The 18,471-nt window shown below is 39.6% G+C and overlaps 2 protein-coding genes across 2 annotated transcripts in view; both read left to right on the top strand.

Moving 5' to 3' along the window:
• The first annotated feature begins 3,037 nt into the window (after positions 1-3,037).
• LOC117269389 (glutamine synthetase-like) lies at positions 3,038-10,627 on the top strand. Its single transcript, XM_033646371.2, has 7 exons — positions 3,038-3,144; positions 5,486-5,660; positions 7,598-7,759; positions 7,852-7,998; positions 9,125-9,252; positions 9,391-9,590; positions 9,988-10,627. The coding sequence occupies exons 2-7, from the start codon at positions 5,492-5,494 to the stop codon at positions 10,295-10,297; spliced, it is 1,116 nt and encodes a 371-aa protein (XP_033502262.1). The 5' UTR covers positions 3,038-3,144; positions 5,486-5,491; the 3' UTR covers positions 10,298-10,627.
• A 4,532-nt stretch (positions 10,628-15,159) lies between these two features.
• arrdc1b (arrestin domain containing 1b) overlaps positions 15,160-18,471 on the top strand; it is a 68,110-nt gene continuing 64,798 nt past the window's right edge. Inside the window, exon 1 of the mRNA XM_033647428.2 lies at positions 15,160-15,355. Coding sequence (XP_033503319.1) covers positions 15,238-15,355 — 118 coding nt within the window. The 5' untranslated portion in view covers positions 15,160-15,237. The remainder of the gene's footprint in view (positions 15,356-18,471) is intronic.

Here is an 18,471-nt window from a genome sequence, read left to right as displayed (position 1 = left end):
TGGATTTAATTAGTCATTTGATGCTATAAAAAGGGTGGTTTACGTCATGATTTGTCATGGTTTGTTGAACGGGTGTGTGGGTGGGAACTCAAAAACTCAAATGATGTCACCAGCACAAGATGGCAGCAGTCGTATGATATCTTGGCCTCATTTTTGTACAGTGGAGCTGTGTGGGGATGCATCGTCCATCAAGACGTACAATCTATGGATGTGACAAAAGCATAAAGCTAGCTTGTCAATGTTAGCTAGCTAGCCTGTGAATAAATAGATACCAATAAATACCACATAGTATGATCTTATTGGTACGTATTCCGTTTTACACTTAATGCCTGTCTCCTAACCCACAGCCACCCAGGCAGCATCTCTGATGTGGGGCAGTTTGTATTTTCATGGCCAATATACAGTATCAGCCTGATAAATACGGCAACAATCAATGTCTCCTCCACACATTCTTTGTTATTGGTTGAGGTTGTGACCTCACCAGTCAAAGTTCACCAGAGTTCATCAGAGTTCACATGATTCAAAGATGTGACTTTGTTTTGCCTCCAGAAGCTAATGTTTTATTCTCAAACGGGAACGGGAGGCCGATATTCACCAGTGATAATTTCACTAATGTGTGACCGTACAGTTAAGTCAACACTTATGTTTAGCCATACCAACATACTTGTGTTTCTGGGGTTTAGGAGTGGAGCAGAGCAAAGTAAAAACAAACTACAATGACAGGCGACATTGACATGTCAGTTTAGAGCAGCCTCGACAACAGTGTCTATCTTATCTATAGCTGTTGCCATTGGTATAACTCCTCATTTGTTCTGGCGCACACCTTGACAACTCTTGACAACTGCTTGACAACAGCATTGGTCCTGTCTGTGGCAATGATTTGCTAATTGTTAGCAACTTCTGGGCTGAAAAATGGAGCCAACATTTGCATATTTGCTTCATTGCTGTTGCCACTTAATGTGCTCTAGGCTACACTATGCAGGTGTGGAAAGACTTAAGCACCTTGAGAGGCAGCCTGAAGTCAGGTACAGGAGCAGATACATGTCAGGTGAATCATAATAACAGATGTGGTTTACTGCATTCTGTTTGTTACAGTAACCATTGTTTATGCAAAACTTTAATTATGGAGTTGTAAGACTTGTAAAGTAGCCTAAGCATTGGCAATGACACTAAAATACCTTTGGATTCAGTGATGACAAACCATGGCAGAAATGCCTGTGATTACAATTAAAACTACACCCATCCCGCGTCATCCAGAGCACGCCCAAAATTGCATTAACATGGGAGACTGACATTGCTGTCCCTGGAGCTATGCTGCTACCCTGGCTAAAAATACAAAGGTGGTAGGCCGGTGGTTCTCAACCTAGGGACCTCCTTGAGGGAGTTCAAGGGGATCCCAAGAATTCACTATGGAAGTGAACCCAGTGTGAGTAAGAGACATAGGAGTGACTATTCTCATAGGTTTCACTTCCTCCAAGTTTGTCTCCTCAACTATAATTGACATCTTGCCTTAAATGACTAAAATCTGAAATCTTTTCAGATGGAGGTCCCTGAGGCTAAATGTTATCAAACATGGGTCTGTGGCCTGAAGGCCCAGACACACCAAACCAACATCAAATAACTAGTTGCAACAAAGGCCAAGTGTTGCGTCACCTCAAGTCACCTTTGTCATGTGTACATTGTACAGTGTATACATTATGTGCCTGCATGAGAGGAAATAACTCTCCATAGCAGCCAGCAGCAGTAGTCTGTATTCATCATTCGAAAAGGGAAACCAGCGGGATGGATTTAAGATTCTAGTGAGCCAGTTAGCACATTAACAACACCAGTAAACAATAACACAAACTACACAAACACTAACACAAAAAGAGCTTAATGGCATAAAACAAAGTCTTATCTTGTGTTTTGATCTCATGCCTTCTGTCTGTTTGCTTTCCTTTCTTCCGTTTCTCTTCTCGTCCTCAAAGCTGAACCACCAGTCAGAGAGATTTCACCCACCTATGGGCTTGAATGTCTCTGACGTTGATTTATCGGCCAACAAAAAGCCAACAAGGGCCAACTAGCACCAATGGTGTAGACACATGACACACGACAGATGCTCATCGCCGGTCTGACATTGACCGACGACTGACTGTGGCTTGGTGTGTCTAAGCCCTAATGTGTATCAATTAAAGGGTCCTTGACACAAAAAAGGTTGAGAACCACTGGGTTAGACTATTATCAAAGATAAAACAACTAGCATAGTTAGAAAAGTGAGAAATTATTAGCCTTGTAGGTTCATAAAACTGTCTCAAAACCCCTAAAATGCACTGTTGTCTAATCAAAACAAGCTTCTTAAAAGGTTACATTTTTTGCCTACTACAGCGCTTGGTGGCCCTTGGTGGCCCTTCACGCAGCTTCGCTTGCATATGTCTTTGTCCGGCTCTGTGCACACATCACACACTTCACACACACCATCACATTGTCCCATGTGACCGGTCCTGTTTCTGTAGGGGTTGTTGAATTTCTGCTCTCCTGCCTGATCTCAGGACAGCTAACCTGACGGAAAGTGAGCAAACGCGCAGCTTCTCGTCTCTAATTGTGTTCACTGAGCTGCGAGACTTTCAGCTCAGCAAACAGCAGTCAGACACTATCAGCAGATGGCCTCTCTGACACAGGTGGGTGTTCATTACTATTTCTCATGGGGGTTTGTGTCAACCTCAGCTGTGCTATGGTTTGTCTGATTTATTGTTTGTTTGTTGGCTGATTTTGACCGAGGAGGTTGAGGTTAAGTGAAATGTTTTGCATGTGCTGACCTTTCACAGTATTGATGTCATTTACTGCTTAAATAGTCGTTTCCCCACTAAAGGAAAGTGTTTCAAACTCTGTCACAGACTGGGAAGGTTTTTTTTAAAAGTGAGAAGCAGGAATGATCTGATTCTGTCTAATGAAAACATCATTTCATGTCATGGAAATCTGAATCAGGCACACATAAACACACACCTTAGGAACCTATCTTGTGACGTAAACGACATGTGAGCCTGTGTCATCATCAGCTTGGTAATTTGCATTCCAGATAAATACCACATGCAGATTCAGGCACGCCGCACACTGAAGTTGTCTTGAAGTTGTCACCTGACTGCACTTGAAGTCACCTGTAACACAGTAAGTCGAAACATTTTAATTGTATTATGTTCAGTTTGCTTTGTGTGATCTTGAGTTAAATCATCAAATCTTCTTTTGTTTTGTTCCTTACATGATCAAAACTGATGCAGAGTCTGATATAACTAGTTGGACAACTTTGCTCATTCTGTTTTTTGTGGTTCACCTCAAGCTGCCTGAATGAACCAGGAGTTTGTAAAAGACTTGGGAAGTTGTTTTTGGAAAAGTTTTAATCCTCTAATTTCAGATTATAGAGTAAATATCATCTTAAAGTTACAATTAGGTGTTTAAGTTTTTGCTATTTGAACAAAAATAAGAGGGATGAAAAACAAATTTTTGAAGTTTTTTCCAAGTATATGGAACCTTAAAAAAATATAGTGTTATAATATGATAAAGATAGGCTCTTTATCCACAACTGGAGCCGTTAACAATAGCATTTTTCACACATTTTGTAAAAAAAATAATATCATAAAATCACTCACAATTGATGAGATGCAAATGGAAAATCTCCTCAGTTGTGTGTATGTTTGTTTTAAGTCATTCATATAGTATTAATGTAATGTGTTGGACCTACATATGTCTTGCGTTTTACTGGCAATGAGTACAAAAATGAAAATGAATCCCATATGTCCTGAGCAAAAAGTAGAAATTAAGATGGAGAGAGTCAGAGACTAGATGTCAAATTTTACAAATTTTGTATTATATTTTTATTTACAGTAATGCTTAAAAAAATCAGCAAAAGCAAAAAGATAAATTTACAATTCTACAACTGCTGCTCTGAGATGTTTTTACAGGTTCAAACCCTAAAAGCTGAAACCCTGTTATTTTGTGGTAATTATTGGTTGGAAAGCAGGAAACAGCTCACACCTCCTCCTAAACCGTGGGTCCAATTTGCACCACATTTTCTGTGGATAATTATTGGACCAAGCTTATTAAACTTACCAAAAGCTTGTTGATACCTTGTTGTGTTTTGAAGATATTGACCAGTGAACTTTAATGAGCCGTGTCACAACACATAAATAGACCTAACTCCACCACCGTTGAGCCATCCGTCACAAAACTGGCAGGATACGTCCACAGAACTACTTGTAACATACCCTGAAAGTTTCATTTAAATCGACCAGTAAACCAATCAGAAATTGTTTGTCCAGTCAGTCATTACAAAACTGGCAGGATATGTTTCACCACCATTCAAAACAAGTGCATCGGTCTGGTGCATAAATAAATCAATGACAGTTTGCCCTAACACTAACCATCACTAAATTTAATTAAGCTGATGAATCATGTCCCCTAAATGTTTTCGTGACAACTTTGGGCGTGACAGTATTGCAGAGGAAAGGTGTGGCCTGGCACAGATTATAAATGAAAGAATGTGGTTCATAGATCATAAAACCTGTTAGAGACCTAAAAACCTTTTACAAAAGCATTCTGCTAAATGTCTTTTATAGGTTCTCCTTTTAACTAGTTATTGTATCTAATCATTTTTAATAATTCTTAAATTGTATTAATTCTAATCTGTTTTAATTTTTCTTTATCCTGCTCTGTAGCACTTTGAGATTGCTAAAATGTGAAGTGCAATACAAATAAAATGCATTATTATTAGTATTAGCATTATTATTATTATTAGCATTATTATTATTATTATTATTATTATTATTAAAACACATGTGAAGGTCTCAGTCCCTCACATCTGCAAACAGACATTCCACATTGACTCGAAACCTACAATCATCGCTTGTGGCTGTAATGTGGTTTTGTTTCCTGGCTGGTTGCTTTTAGTTAGTGTTTGTGTTTCATGCCCTACAGGTTTCTGACCTAAGCAAACAAAAATTTGCTCCTGGTTGACAAAATAATGGTTGAACAAAACAGATTCAGAATCAGCTTACTTGGCTGACTTACATTGCTCCCAGCGTATACACAGTAAAGACATACAGCAAAATTATGCGACAATAAAGTTGGACAACGGTTAAATATAAATATTTAACTACTATGAAGCTAAAGAGGCTACAAAAGCTGTGGACATGTGGAAGAAACATGGAGCTTTTAACTGTCTAAACCTTGTTTTTCCAGGTTTGGTATTTTCATGGAGGTCAGATGAAAAGGGATGGGATTAAAAGAAGGAAAGACAAAGATGACAAATTAAGAACAGTTTGTATTAGCTTGTGAAAAGTGTAATAGTTCCCTCTGAAATGTAATGGATAAGTATAGCAAATGTAGGCTCCACCGTGAAGTGACTAATCCAGTGTAAAACATGGATGAATTAATGAAAAATCGAGCAAACATTTCGCATAATGTAATTTTTTTTTAATCACCTTTGCATTGTCTTCTGCCTCTCTGATTAAAGGCGAACATGGCATCTGTGTCACTGAGCTCCCGCCTCAACAAGGCCGTGCGCCAGCAGTACATGAACCTGCCGCAGGGGGAGAGATGCCAGGTCACCTACATCTGGATTGACGGCACCGGTGCAGGTCTCCGAAACAAGACACGAACTCTGGACAGTGAGCCAAAGAGCATTGAAGGTAGATTTCATCTTTGTATGAGACAATTCTTTTTGTACAGTTGGCCTAAAACCAAATATTTTACTTAGATACATTGAGTCACCCTTTAATCCTACACCTGGATGAATGAAGGATTTACTGAGAAATAAATATCAGGATAGAGCAGCTCTGTTGTCAGGGAGTGACTTCATGGGAGGGATGCTTGTACACCTTCATTGCACACAACACAGAGCATCCTGGTGCAACCTTACTGATATGCTGGCTGAGCTGAAGAACAAATATTTGTTACTGTTCACACTAACCTAGATTAGACAGGATCAACATGTCAAGTTATGAACAAACAAATGTCACACTGTGAAAGTATTTTAGTAGAATTTTGGCGTACTGTTACATAAATAAAGACATTTTTGTGAGATACCCTTATTCACTTTCTTGCTCAGAGTTTAAGGCTAAGAAGCTGGTTAGCTTAGCTTAGCTTAGCATAGTATAAAGACTGGGAGCAGGGGGAAACAGCTAGCCTGGCTCTGTCCAACTGTGACAAAATCTGTCTCCTAGCATAACACGTCTCTTTTGTTTTAAAATCTGTACAAAACCAAAATGTAAAAATTATGCATTGTGGTTTTTCAAAATGCCAGCAGTATGCCACCTGCCCAGCATCAAAATGCAGGCGCAGGAAGTTAGTGACTAGCCAGCAACCATGTTAGCATTTAGCTGCTAAAAAGACAGATATTTCTCTCAGGAGTTGGTAGAAACCAAAAAAGAGTTGAAAACAAGAGTGAATATTGAGCTCTAATTCATCAGATGGACACAAATTAAAATCTAAATGAATGCTAATGTTGCTCCATGTCTGCTGAATGTTTAAAAAAGGGTATGGTTTGCTAATATGTTAATGGTAACAGCATTAATATGGCTATGATTTGTTGCTAGCTTGTTGTGCTGCCAAAACATAAATTAATGAGAACTCAAGTACTTTCAAAATACTTGAGTATTTACGTTTTCATAGTTGCAGACGTAGCTTTTACATTCTGCATGAGCACTTTAAAATGTCACCTCTTTCTTTCTTTCTTTCTTTCTTTCTTTCATAAATACCTCAAGCTAATATAGTTTTCACCTCCTTGTTTTGCACATTTTACTGCCAGTAACTTGTAAACAAAATTTATGTGATGTAGGGGTGACCGGGGATGGTTGCAACATTTTTGACATTTCTGTCTGTATCTTGGAGCTCATTTGAGCCAGTGCGTTCAAAAAAAAAAAACACAAACTAGTTATCTGTGTCTGCTATTAAATGGCGTAGCCGTTACCTTTCTATTACCTTTGTAGCTTTTTGGTAAACACTTAAAGGTGCTGAATATAACTCTGGAGAAAGATAGTTGATTGTTGAATTTCATTCCCAGGTCATCAAATACATCAAAAATGCTTTGGGTTTGTACTCAGACCGAACCACCAACCCAAAGCCTCGGTATCTGACAACCTGAGAATGAGACTCAACAATCACCTATCTTTCTCCAAAGTCACATACAGCACTTTTAGATGAAATGACACAGAAATGCACAAACACATTATGCTAAATCATAATTTGTCTTTGTGCATTTCTGTGTTTGTTTGTGCCTGTCTTGTATTTGTGTATGTCTGTGCGTGTGTGCATGTGTTTAAGCCAAGTAGGTTATATTTAAATTTTGCTTGGGGTTGTTTTTTAACAGTGTTTTCACATGTTGTTCCAGCTAACTCAGACTCTTGTAGCCATGAACTAGCTTACATTACAGCAAACGCATGAAACAGTAGCAGTAGCAGTAAAAGATTAAAATTTTTCTGGTCACCGAGCACTAACTAACAATGTACAGGATTTTGTCTCAGTGAGCTCAGAGCTAAAACAGTCTGTGATTTTATCAGTTTTCACAGCTGAGCCATTTATAAGAGATGTTTTGTTGATAATCTTCTGCTTGAACCCACCTTGTCAGATATTCCTGAGTGGAACTTCGACGGCTCGAGCACATACCAGGCCGAGGGCTCCAACAGTGACATGTACCTCGTTCCAGTCCGCATGTTCAGGGATCCATTCACCCTTGACCCCAACAAACTGGTCCTCTGTGAGGTCCTCAAATACAACCGCTTACCTGCAGGTACATTTTCACATCTCTGTTCATGTCTTACTGGTCACTAAGGTCAAGACAAAAGAGCTGTACTTATTTACAACTGTTGTTTTACTGTTTAGAAACTAACCATCGAACAAGCTGCAAAAAAGTGATGGACCAGGTTAAAGAGCACTGCATTTGGTTTGGGATGGAGCAGGAGTACACGCTTTTAGGAATAGATGGACATCCTTTCAGCTGGCCTGTAAATGGATTCCCAGCACCCCAAGGTAAATCAGCACTCATTTTGTCTACACATTTGCTCACTTCATTCATGTGGAAGAAATATTGAGAAGCTGTTTAACAAGGCATACTGCATAAAGGGTTTATGAGTTGATGGTTCATAAGTATTTACTCAGAAGTTTAGTCTGTAGGATGTCGGATTTGGGTCCTCATCCACAGAGTCAGTCATGTTGCACAAACTAAACGCTGGCTATAGATAGGGCCATTTGCTTTTTTTGTATTTTCACGTTTTTTTTTTTTTTACATTAAACAGTTTTATTCAGTGTTTTTAGTGGTTTAGATTACCTGGTGTATTTGTTATAGAGAGGGAAAGACCTCTGCTGGTAATTCAGCCCCCAGTAAGAACCTCCTGGAAGTCTGGATTTTAAGTTATCAGACAAAAAAGGTGAGCACACAATAACACGTGCTGAGCTTGTGGCTATTCTGTGATGAGCCGAAATGGCATCGGAGAAACACTGATTTGTAATGTGAAAATGCTAACTCAGTGTTTATAGCTATTTTAACCACCTAGTCCATTTGGATCAGAGAAAATGAGACCACTGTTGATAATTTGGCTCCTGGTAAAAACCTCCTGAACAACGAACACTGAAGGAATCATCACCAGCACATCATGCTTAGCAGTGGGAGAAGTTTCAGCTGGTTGCAATCTGCAACCCTCACCACAAGATGCCACCAAATCCCCCACACCATTCATTTTATATAAGTCAAAAAGGTTGGGAATCAATTTGTAATAAGATATAAATTCTGTAGTTATACATGATAACAATTCTAAATAATTACATCTGAATAATATGTAAATAAATTACAATACATTTGGATGAGGATGCGTTTTAGCTCATGATCCTGGATTTCTTGCAACCTGGCAACCTGAAAGTTCTCCTTACAAATTGATAATAAATGTTCAGCTCTTCCTGGTGAATTAAAGACCAAGACCAAGAGTTTTTACAAAATGGCGACAAAACATTTAAATTATGTCATAATACCGATTTATATGGCACTGATATTTTTATTAACCATTAAAAAAGCCATCAATCGCAACTCATAAACCCTTAATAAAGTATGTCTTATTATAAAATGCTATGAAAAATAACACATCACATTACCTACTTTAAGGACCCTACTACTGTGGAGTGGGGGCTGACAACGCTTATGGACGGGACATCGTGGAGTGCCACTACAAGGCCTGCCTCTATGCAGGGATCAAAATCTATGGCACCAATGCCGAAGTTATGCCATCTCAGGCAAGTGTTACCGTTATTCTAATGCACAGTGGATAGAAAATGCTTTCACCATCCATTCAGGTTGAATTATTATTTGTTTGACACTTCCCTTCTACAGTTTCTTCATTTTCCTCTTTTCTATGCTTCTTCTATCTTCAGTGGGAGTTCCAGGTGGGGCCATGTGAGGGCATAGAGATGGGCGACCATCTGTGGGTTGCACGCTTCCTGCTGCATCGTGTGTGTGAAGATTTTGGAGTTGTTGCAACACTGGACCCCAAACCAATGACGGGCAACTGGAACGGTGCTGGTTGCCACACGAATGTCAGCACCAAGCAGATGAGAGAAGAAAATGGACTCCAGTGAGTAAACATGTACTTTGGAACTTGTGACAACTGTAATTCATACATTAAAGAGAAACTTTGGTATTTTTTCAACCTGGACCCTTTTTTTCCCATATCTTTGTAACTTAAGCCCCGTTTCCACCAAACACTTTCTGTGTGGTACCTTTACCTTACCCATGGTATCAAAAACTGTACTGAATATTGATATTGTTCAAGGTATTGTATCAAAGATAGAAATTCTAGTATTGTGATAACAGTGTTATGTTTACAGCATGTTTCTGCTGCCCCCAAGTGGCCACAAAATGTTATTGCAGGTTTAAAGTACACTGTGTTGGGTTTTTATTCCCAGGACTTAGAGTTAGTTTTTGCAACCTTGCAACATCTCAACTAACTCTCTGTTTCCCTCTGATGACAGATACATCGAGCAGGCCATTGAGAAACTGGGCAAAAGACACAACGAGCACATCCAAGAGTATGACCCACGTGGAGGGAAGGACAACATGAGGCGTCTCACAGGCCTCCACGAAACCTCCAGAATTGAGGACTTCTCTGCCGGAGTGGCCAACCGAGGCGCCAGCATCCGAATCCCTCGCCAGGTGGGCCAGGAAAAGAGAGGCTACTTCGAGGACCGTCGGCCTGCAGCCAACTGCGACCCGTACGCTGTGACCAGAGCCATTGCAACCACCTGCCTGCTGGATTCAGAGGATAAAGTAGAGAGCGAGTAGAAGAAATGAACCTACTTTGTAGTAATTTAATATGTAGAAATATACACCTACCTGAGCTCACCTGAGTTGGACACTTTAAAAAGATATTTATTTGCTGTTGCGTCTATATTATTTATCTGATGTGCACGGACAGCACTGTAAATGTCTTTAGAAATGAGAAATTGATATAATATTTTTTAAGCAGCTCCGTCAGAACTGGAAATAAAACCTTTTCTTTTTTTCCTGAGCCTGTGTGCATATTGTGCAGCTTTAGTGTGGCTCATTGTCTCTTAAAACTTGTGTTACATGTGTTGTTTGGGTGACGTGAAATAAAGACAAAATGGTGCTGTGCTTATTTGTCTTGCTTTTTTTTTTCAAAATTCAGAATAGAAAATAAAATTGAAACAAAAAAAACACAGCTGAAATTTGATTATTGTAATGTTGGGAAATATTTGATTTATTGTCTTTTCCAGGTTTTAAGGCTCTTACAGATGAGATTTTGAGGGTTTTATATCAACACAATCAACAGCGAATCATTCATATTGTTTATTCATCATTATAATTGATTTTAAAAGTGTTTCTTGTGATGCCCACTTTATATAACTCCGAAGTATCTGTTTTAAAGGTTCCACTTTTTTAAAGATATTTTTTGGGCATTTTTGCCTTTAATTGATAGGAAAGCTGAGTGTGAAAGGGGGAAGAGAGAGAGAGGGAATGACATGCAGCAAAGGGCCACAGGCTGGAGTTGAACCCGGGCTGCTGCGGCAACAGCCTTGTACATGGGGCGCCTGCTCTATCCACTAAGCCACTTTGGGTTTATACTAGAACATGTTAACATGCTTTAATGTTCAGAAAACACATTATTTTTCTCATACTGTGTGTCTGAATATACCTGTATTTACTCTCTTTCTGAAACACTCCGTTTTAGCGCCTGTCTTTTTAAGACCCCCTCTTAGAAAAGCTCAGTCTGCTCTGATTGGTCAGCATTTCCAGGTCTTCCACATGGGCGACTCTGCACCATTACTGCAGCCCCATAAATGACTGTAACAGCACTTTCTATCTTTACAAACTGTTTAGCTGGAATTGCATTGCTAGGGCTTGGGTCCATGTTTACTTCCTGTCAGCTGATGTCATTCATACACTGCAAAACATTCCAACAGAAAATACAAAAATGCCCATTTAAATGTTTATGTTTACATTTGAAACAGTTTATAGACTGAATCACTGTGACATCATGCTAACAACAACATTCACTTCCAGGTAGACAACAGGCAACTGATTTGAATCGCGGAGTTGTTTACTTGTTTATTTCTGTTCTTTTCAGCTGTAACTGTTACATTTAAAGATATATTGTTAAACACAGTGGTCTGACCTATCTGACGTTTCTGCTGTGCTTATTTACAAAGTTACCCATTGTATAGTTGTGACATCACAACTTCACAAAAGTACTAATGGTTCGTTTAAAGGCACAGGTTCTGAATATGGACTGTGTGCATTTCATTATGGATTGAGTGTCATGATACTTTTGCACTATTTATATAGCACCTATACCTGCTTTATATCAAAGAAGACATGAAAATCTGACTTTTAATAATATGGGACCTTTAAAATATCACAATATTTGAGTTTGTGAGTATCAAACAGTTATTAGATAGATAGACACCGGGCCAAAACTGGCCCGCCAAAGGGTCTAATCCGGCCCTGGACGAAGCGATACCAGGTTTCAGGAGCAAGTTAAACAATGCCTACTTCATGTAAAATTCTGCTTCAGAGATTTCCACCCTGACCAGAGTACAGTTCTCAATGAATACTTACTGTGACCATGTTTAAACATACTGAACATTGTGCAAAATATTGTCAATCAGCAGCTTCAGCTCAAAAGAATCTGTATCAGGAAATGTGTGGATTAATGCACATGTAATGACAGTGAGAAGTAGACTGACTGAATGTGGACATATTGTTGTGACTGCACTTCTTTTTCTTAAGACATCTCAGGCTGTTTATCTGTTTTGTAAAAGGATGAACCTTGGCAGAACGTATTTGTAATGCTTTACACAACAAAAGGGAAAATATTGTAGATGATACTTAGGTTATTGTGCAATGGTTTTATTGGTGCGGCCAATCTGAGATGAAATTGGGCTGTATGTGGCCCATTAACTAAAATGAGTTTGACACCTCTGCACTACAGTTACAGATGGAAACGACTTCTGTCTATTGTCCACTAGGTGGAGCCACTGGTCCAGTTCTCATCTCACTGTGTCTCACCGTGACTGTACATTTAAACAATTGTAATTCACCAGTCAGAGCCACCTGACGAAAGGTCAGTGTGTCACAACAGATCAGAGCCGTCCGTGCTGCACTTTAAAAACAGATGAGTGAGGTGTGGTTTGGAATCATGAAGCACTGAAACACAAAAAAACACACACATGAGATGTTTGCAGGCAGAAAGGACATGAATGAGGCTGTCTAGTCATTATACTCTCAGCACTGGCATGGCATCACTTCAGCAGCCTGATGCTCAGTGCACCTGACATATGGCGTTAGCATCTTATCCTGTTACTTCCTGACACACGATCCTCTCACTTGCAGCCTCACAGTCAAAATGACTCATTATTCAAGCTGTTTGAGGGGAGGCTTTTTGCAACATGAGTATACAAAAAAAGGAAAACCGAGGGATTCTTTAGACCAGATCAGATGCCACCACATACCAGATTTCCATGGATACAGGCAGTAACTTGGCAACCGTGGTGTTTGTCTGTCGTCATGGAAACATCTGTCTCTGAGCATTTACCAAGAATACTAGCAGCCTGGGGAAATGATGACATGCAGGGAGAGGAGAGAGGATTCATGTTGTCTCTTTATTTATGGTCTGGTTAATGCAACATATCAAAGCTCCATGTGAGATGTGTAATCGTTTTCTGTGAACAACACAGCCATCACAACTTTCACATCTGCTCCAGCCGCTGATGCTGCACATTCAGACAGGAAGTACAGTCATAGACAGGAAGTACTTTCAGAGACAGGAAGCATACACAGAGATGCAGAGTGTGTGACCCATGGGAAGAACTGTGAGACATTTTCATGCTCATTCACGTGGTGTTTTGTGTGCCAGCATGCAAACTACAACACAGTATAGGGATTTCTCATTTCCTAAACACCAAACTCATGCTCTAAACATTAACTAACAGGAACTGTGACACTGTGTTCCTGTTCTGAACACGGATATTATTGTGATTATTTAAATTAGCAGCTGTGGGTATATGCAAAGTATGCACTTACATATTTACACTTTGGTGAATGTGGACTGAAACTGCATGCACCTTTAACTACAGTGGAGGAGGAATTGTGTGAATGCTCCCTGTGTCAAAAAGTAGTCTTCACACATCTTTTAATCCTTGTGCGTGCAAACATACTTGGCAATTAAAGCTGGTATCATATGTAAAACATGTGCATTTGCCTTTGGTTTGACAAAACGTAAGAGATTTACACCATAACATGGTAGAAACTCACCAGAATGCATGTAATTAGGCATGATACTCAAACTTTTCTGGAGCCCACCATCCCTTTTCATATCCTATGTGTCCGCCCCAGTGTTGAAACTAAACTATACCCTTGTTATGTGGTCTCGTTGAGTCTGAAAATGTATCTATAATAATACATTGGTCGGGAAGTACCTAATGTACAAAACTTCTCAAAAAGTGTTAAGTAACATACTGGAAAGTACTGCCCAGCACACAGCAGGCTGACGGATATTACAGCACTATATGTCCAACTTTCAAGATGTTTTTGGTGATTCGAGCTTTCTGACAAATTATATTTTAAGGATAAATAAGGATATCTATCATTTTTGACTTCCTACGTTTCCTTTTATGACACTAAAAAATGAAAAAATGAAAAATACATATTCAAAAAAGTCAATATAACTCTTGAAATAGCGTCACCACCTACCTCTTTTTAACAGTGCTTGGAGCCCAGGCCCCCTTTTCTCTGTTTTATATATTTATTTTTTATTATTAATCCCAGAAAAATTCACACATTGCAAGAGCACAAGAATCAGAAGCAAGAGAAAAGGTGCGTGAGTGCCAAATAAGGTTAAAAAAAATTACATAATAAATAATACAGATGTTATTTTATACTCTGTAAGGTGACCTTGGGTGTCTTGAAAGGTGCCTTTTAAATAAAATTTAAAAAATAAATTATTGTCAATAATAATAATAATAATAATAATAATAATATGACAAAATTTCAAATTTAACAGCCCAAAATAAAAATAAAAAATCTATATAAAAGGTGTCTGAGTGCTAAATAAGAATAAAAAAATAAAATAAAATAATAACATACAGATGTTATCTTATACTTCATGGGGTGACCTTGGGTGTCTTGAAAGGCGCCTTTTAAATTAAATGTATTATTGGTGTTATTTCTTCTTCTTCTTATAATAATAATAAATCGCCAAAAAATAAAAAATATGTACACCTTTCATTTATAGAGAAACTGTATGTCTACATGTTACTGTGAAAGTAGGATATAGAAATATTAATCACAGTAAAATTTGTGCAGTTAGAGGTAGAGATTCTGACATTCTGTCTGTAAGATGCAATAACTTCATTTAATCAAATTAAATCAAAATATTGACAATTATCTTTCTGTCGTATCTTAGTTGTGTTTATTTATGAATGTTTAACAGTTTAAAGTCTGTAATAAAACGTTAAGGAGTTTCAGTTCCAGTGTGTTTGGGTTTATGAGAATTTTACCCAACATGACCCTGCATCTGCCATGTTTACTCCAGCCTGTAAACCACAGGGTGCATCAGTCATCATCCCTCCCATGACTTCCAGCGGGTTGAAAGTGACGTCACTGGTCTCTAAGGGGGGGCTCGTGGCAGCAGGTGAGAGCGCAGCATCGCCTCCTCGCTGCTTTCAAAGACGCAGAGCGGCGGAGTAGCGGAGCGGAGCGGAGCCATGGGAAAGCTTCAAGAATTTGATATCACTTTTGCCAACAACAAGGTGGTCTACGGTCCGGGAGAGTCCATTAGCGGAACTGTGAAGATACGGACCGGGAACTCGCTGCAGTACAAAGGTAACGTTAAGCCGTCCTTCAACATGTTCATGGAGAGGAGAAATGTTGCCAGCGTGTCTCTCACCGCCTGCTTCAGGCAACAGTGGAGCGCGCGGCGAAGCCTCAGTGCAGCCTAAATAAACTTTTCCTCCGTGGTGGTGGACACGAGGAAGAATAAACAGACACCAACCGCATGGTTGGCTCAGTGGGTGACTGTTGTGACCGTGAACGTGGAAAGAAAATTGGTGCGGACGTCCCTGGGTTTGGTGGAGGTGCTGCTGCGCTGGGAGTGTTTCCACCCTCCACATGACACGAGCAGCCGCCGTGGACTCTGTTGTTGTTGTGTCTGTGCTAGTTGGTGCTGCTCGGTACTCAGGTCATGGCAAACCCACATCCTGGACCACATCCTGTCAGAACATGCTCCATGTGAGGGTTTGGGACCAAGGCGTCATGTTGTTGGGGATGTTACTGAGCAACATTCACAAAAGCGGAACAACAGGTGTTAGACACTTCATTGCAACATATTTACTGTCATAAGTCATGTCTTACAGCATGTTAAAGTCACAGTGCCAACATCTGAGACAAACTTGTGGGAATAATGAGGGGTAAAGTAGGTTAGGAAGGTGGAGAGCAGCTGTTGGAGTTGCCATGGAGGTACACAAAGAATCTATTGTGCGTAAGCGATCCTTGTGGGGCTTCTTGTCTGATAATAGAGGGTGCTATCAACTTTAACTAAAGCACTGTTTCAAAGGGAGTCTGGCACAGAAGTATGTTAATAGACTAGGACAGTAAATAAAGAGGGCTCCTCCAGAGTGCACTGATGGTCAGGTGATGGCTTCCAACTGGGGGGAGTGTACAGATTTTATAGTCATTTTGAATGTGTGTTAAATAGCAGATATAAATAACATTCACTACATTAGTGCTGTTTTAGGAAAAAGCTTCGCATCATAACATGGATGTCTGAAGAGAACCGGATACAGCCTTGGAGGCGGGGCCCTTGCATTTCTGTGAAAGCTGCTCAGTGGTGCATGAAGCCAAAAAGTTTGACTTGATTCAATCATTCAGCTCATCTATACTTTGAAAATGTTGTCGAACCAGTCATTTCACAGGGTCTGTGATGCTAAAAAAAACATATCCACCGATTTACAGACGTTTCTTTCCCAGTGCTAGTCAAAGGGGAAAAAGTTTTTTTTGACCCAGTAGCTATGGAAAAAAATTGTTATGGTTTTAACTTGTTACAACATAGTATGGTGATATTTTTCATACATTTTTCTGCTGCAAAAAAATGGCTGAAGTGAGATGAACAGACTGAAACTTTATCGTATTAGTTATTGACAAAGTTTTCCTTTTGGGACATAATTTACAGTTGAAAAAAGGTAATACTTTAAAATCACAATGATATTGTTTTATGATCTCATCATCGTGGATCCTCTGGTGATTCCCACGCCTACCAGTAGCACCACGTGAGTTTTACGGTTTGGCCTAGGGACGCACCGATCTGACATCTTGATCGAGTATCGGCCCCGGTATCATCAAAATAGATGGATCGGGTATCGGAAAATGCAACCTATACCTGAGGAGATCCTTTCCCTTTAAATCTATTGCGACGCGAGCTACGTCATGGAGTGAAGGAGAGAATCTGCTGTGTGGCGGTATTTCACACTATTTCAACTGCTGTTGCACAATTGTTTATTTTTGTTAGATATTAATAGTGCATCATTGCATTAATCTGTTTCATCTTGTTTTAGTCTTTTCTGTACTATATGTAAAGGTATACAGCTTTTTAGGTCAACCATGGTATCGGATCGGTATCGGGTATCGGCTGATACTCAAAGCCACAGAATCGGGATCGGTATCGAAACTGAAAAAGCTGCATCGGTGCATCTCTAGTTTGGCCATGATGTCAAATTGGCTTCAAAGTCTGGTGCACTTCCTGTGGGCCTGCATAATATCCTACAGTACAGTATCCTACAGTACAGCCCAATTTGATCTCAAGTGGGCTGTACTAGGAAAAGCCATTGCATAATAACATGGATGTTTAAAGAAATCTGGATACAGTGTTGGGGACGGGGCCCCGTTCATTACTATGAAAGCTGCTCAGTGGCTCATGACGCCAAAGAAGTTTGACTTGTTGGGTATAAAACTACCTGGGTCTTCCGCATCATTGGGTCCATAGAGCAAGTACACTAGAGACTTTGCATGCCAAGCGGTTAACTTCTGATGGCTGAGCTGGCTTTTTCTGGTTTAGCCCTCTGCGAACTTGACTGTGGATAAAAATGATTCAATCGAAAAGCTCCTCTGGACTTTGGAAATGTTATTGGACCAAATTAGTCAAAACCCAGTAGTGAAACAAGTCATTTTACAGGGCTTGTGATGCTCAAAAAAATGTATCCACTGATTTACAGACTTCTCTTTCCTGATGTAAGTCAACGGCTCTACATGACGGTTGTAGTATAGTTTGGCCACTATGTCAAATTGGCTTCAGAGTCCAGCACACTTCCTGGGGGCCTGCATAATATCCTATAAGTAACAACACCTCCAAATGTTTCCCTTTTTTGTGTTAAGAAGTACACTCTAAAAAAAATCATCCATTTGCAGAACAAATGATGAACAACGTGAGATGTCTTAAGAAAAGTAAGTACTAAGTGTTTCAATAATATGTCTCAATTTTGTCACAATCAGTCAGTCTGCTACTCACTGTTGCTACATGTGACACTGGTATCACCACACCAAACTGAAGTGGAAGCTATAAAGGAAACAGATGAAGGTATCACCTGCCATACAAACTATTTACAAATCAAACGTTTTGGCAGTGCCTTAGCATTAGGGTTACAACGATTCTTTTGTGCTAAAGCTGCTGATTGACAATATGTTGCAGAATAGCATCTTTCCATATGATCACAATAACTGCTCATTTTTTTGTTCAGATCTGTATCCTGTTCAGGGAGGAACGCCTCTGTGTCAGCATTTTACATGAAGTAGCTACTCACTGTTTTACTTGCCTCTGAAACCTGGCGCCTTTTAGCCTTCATAAGTGCATCAATATTAGCTGTGCAAAGTCATGTAGTGGGCCAAGTTGGACCCTTTGGCTGCATGCTTAACATCCCTTTTGTTAAGGTTTTTGTGAAGTTATACTG

This window comes from Epinephelus lanceolatus, chromosome 19 (genome assembly GCF_041903045.1).
Source record: "Epinephelus lanceolatus isolate andai-2023 chromosome 19, ASM4190304v1, whole genome shotgun sequence".
Classification (NCBI taxonomy): Eukaryota; Metazoa; Chordata; class Actinopteri; order Perciformes; family Serranidae; genus Epinephelus; species Epinephelus lanceolatus.
This window is presented reverse-complemented; position numbering and strand designations above follow the sequence as displayed.

Bases quoted from the DNA above. Each gene is read 5' to 3' on its own strand.
- LOC117269389 (XM_033646371.2), top strand. From the start codon at position 5,492: ATGGCATCTGTGTCACTGAGCTCCCGCCTCAACAAGGCCGTGCGCCAG. The intron at 7,999-9,124 runs GTAAATCAGCAC...ACCTACTTTAAG, and splicing joins TGGATTCCCAGCACCCCAAG to GACCCTACTACTGTGGAGTG. The intron at 9,591-9,987 runs GTGAGTAAACAT...CTCTGATGACAG, and splicing joins AGAGAAGAAAATGGACTCCA to ATACATCGAGCAGGCCATTG.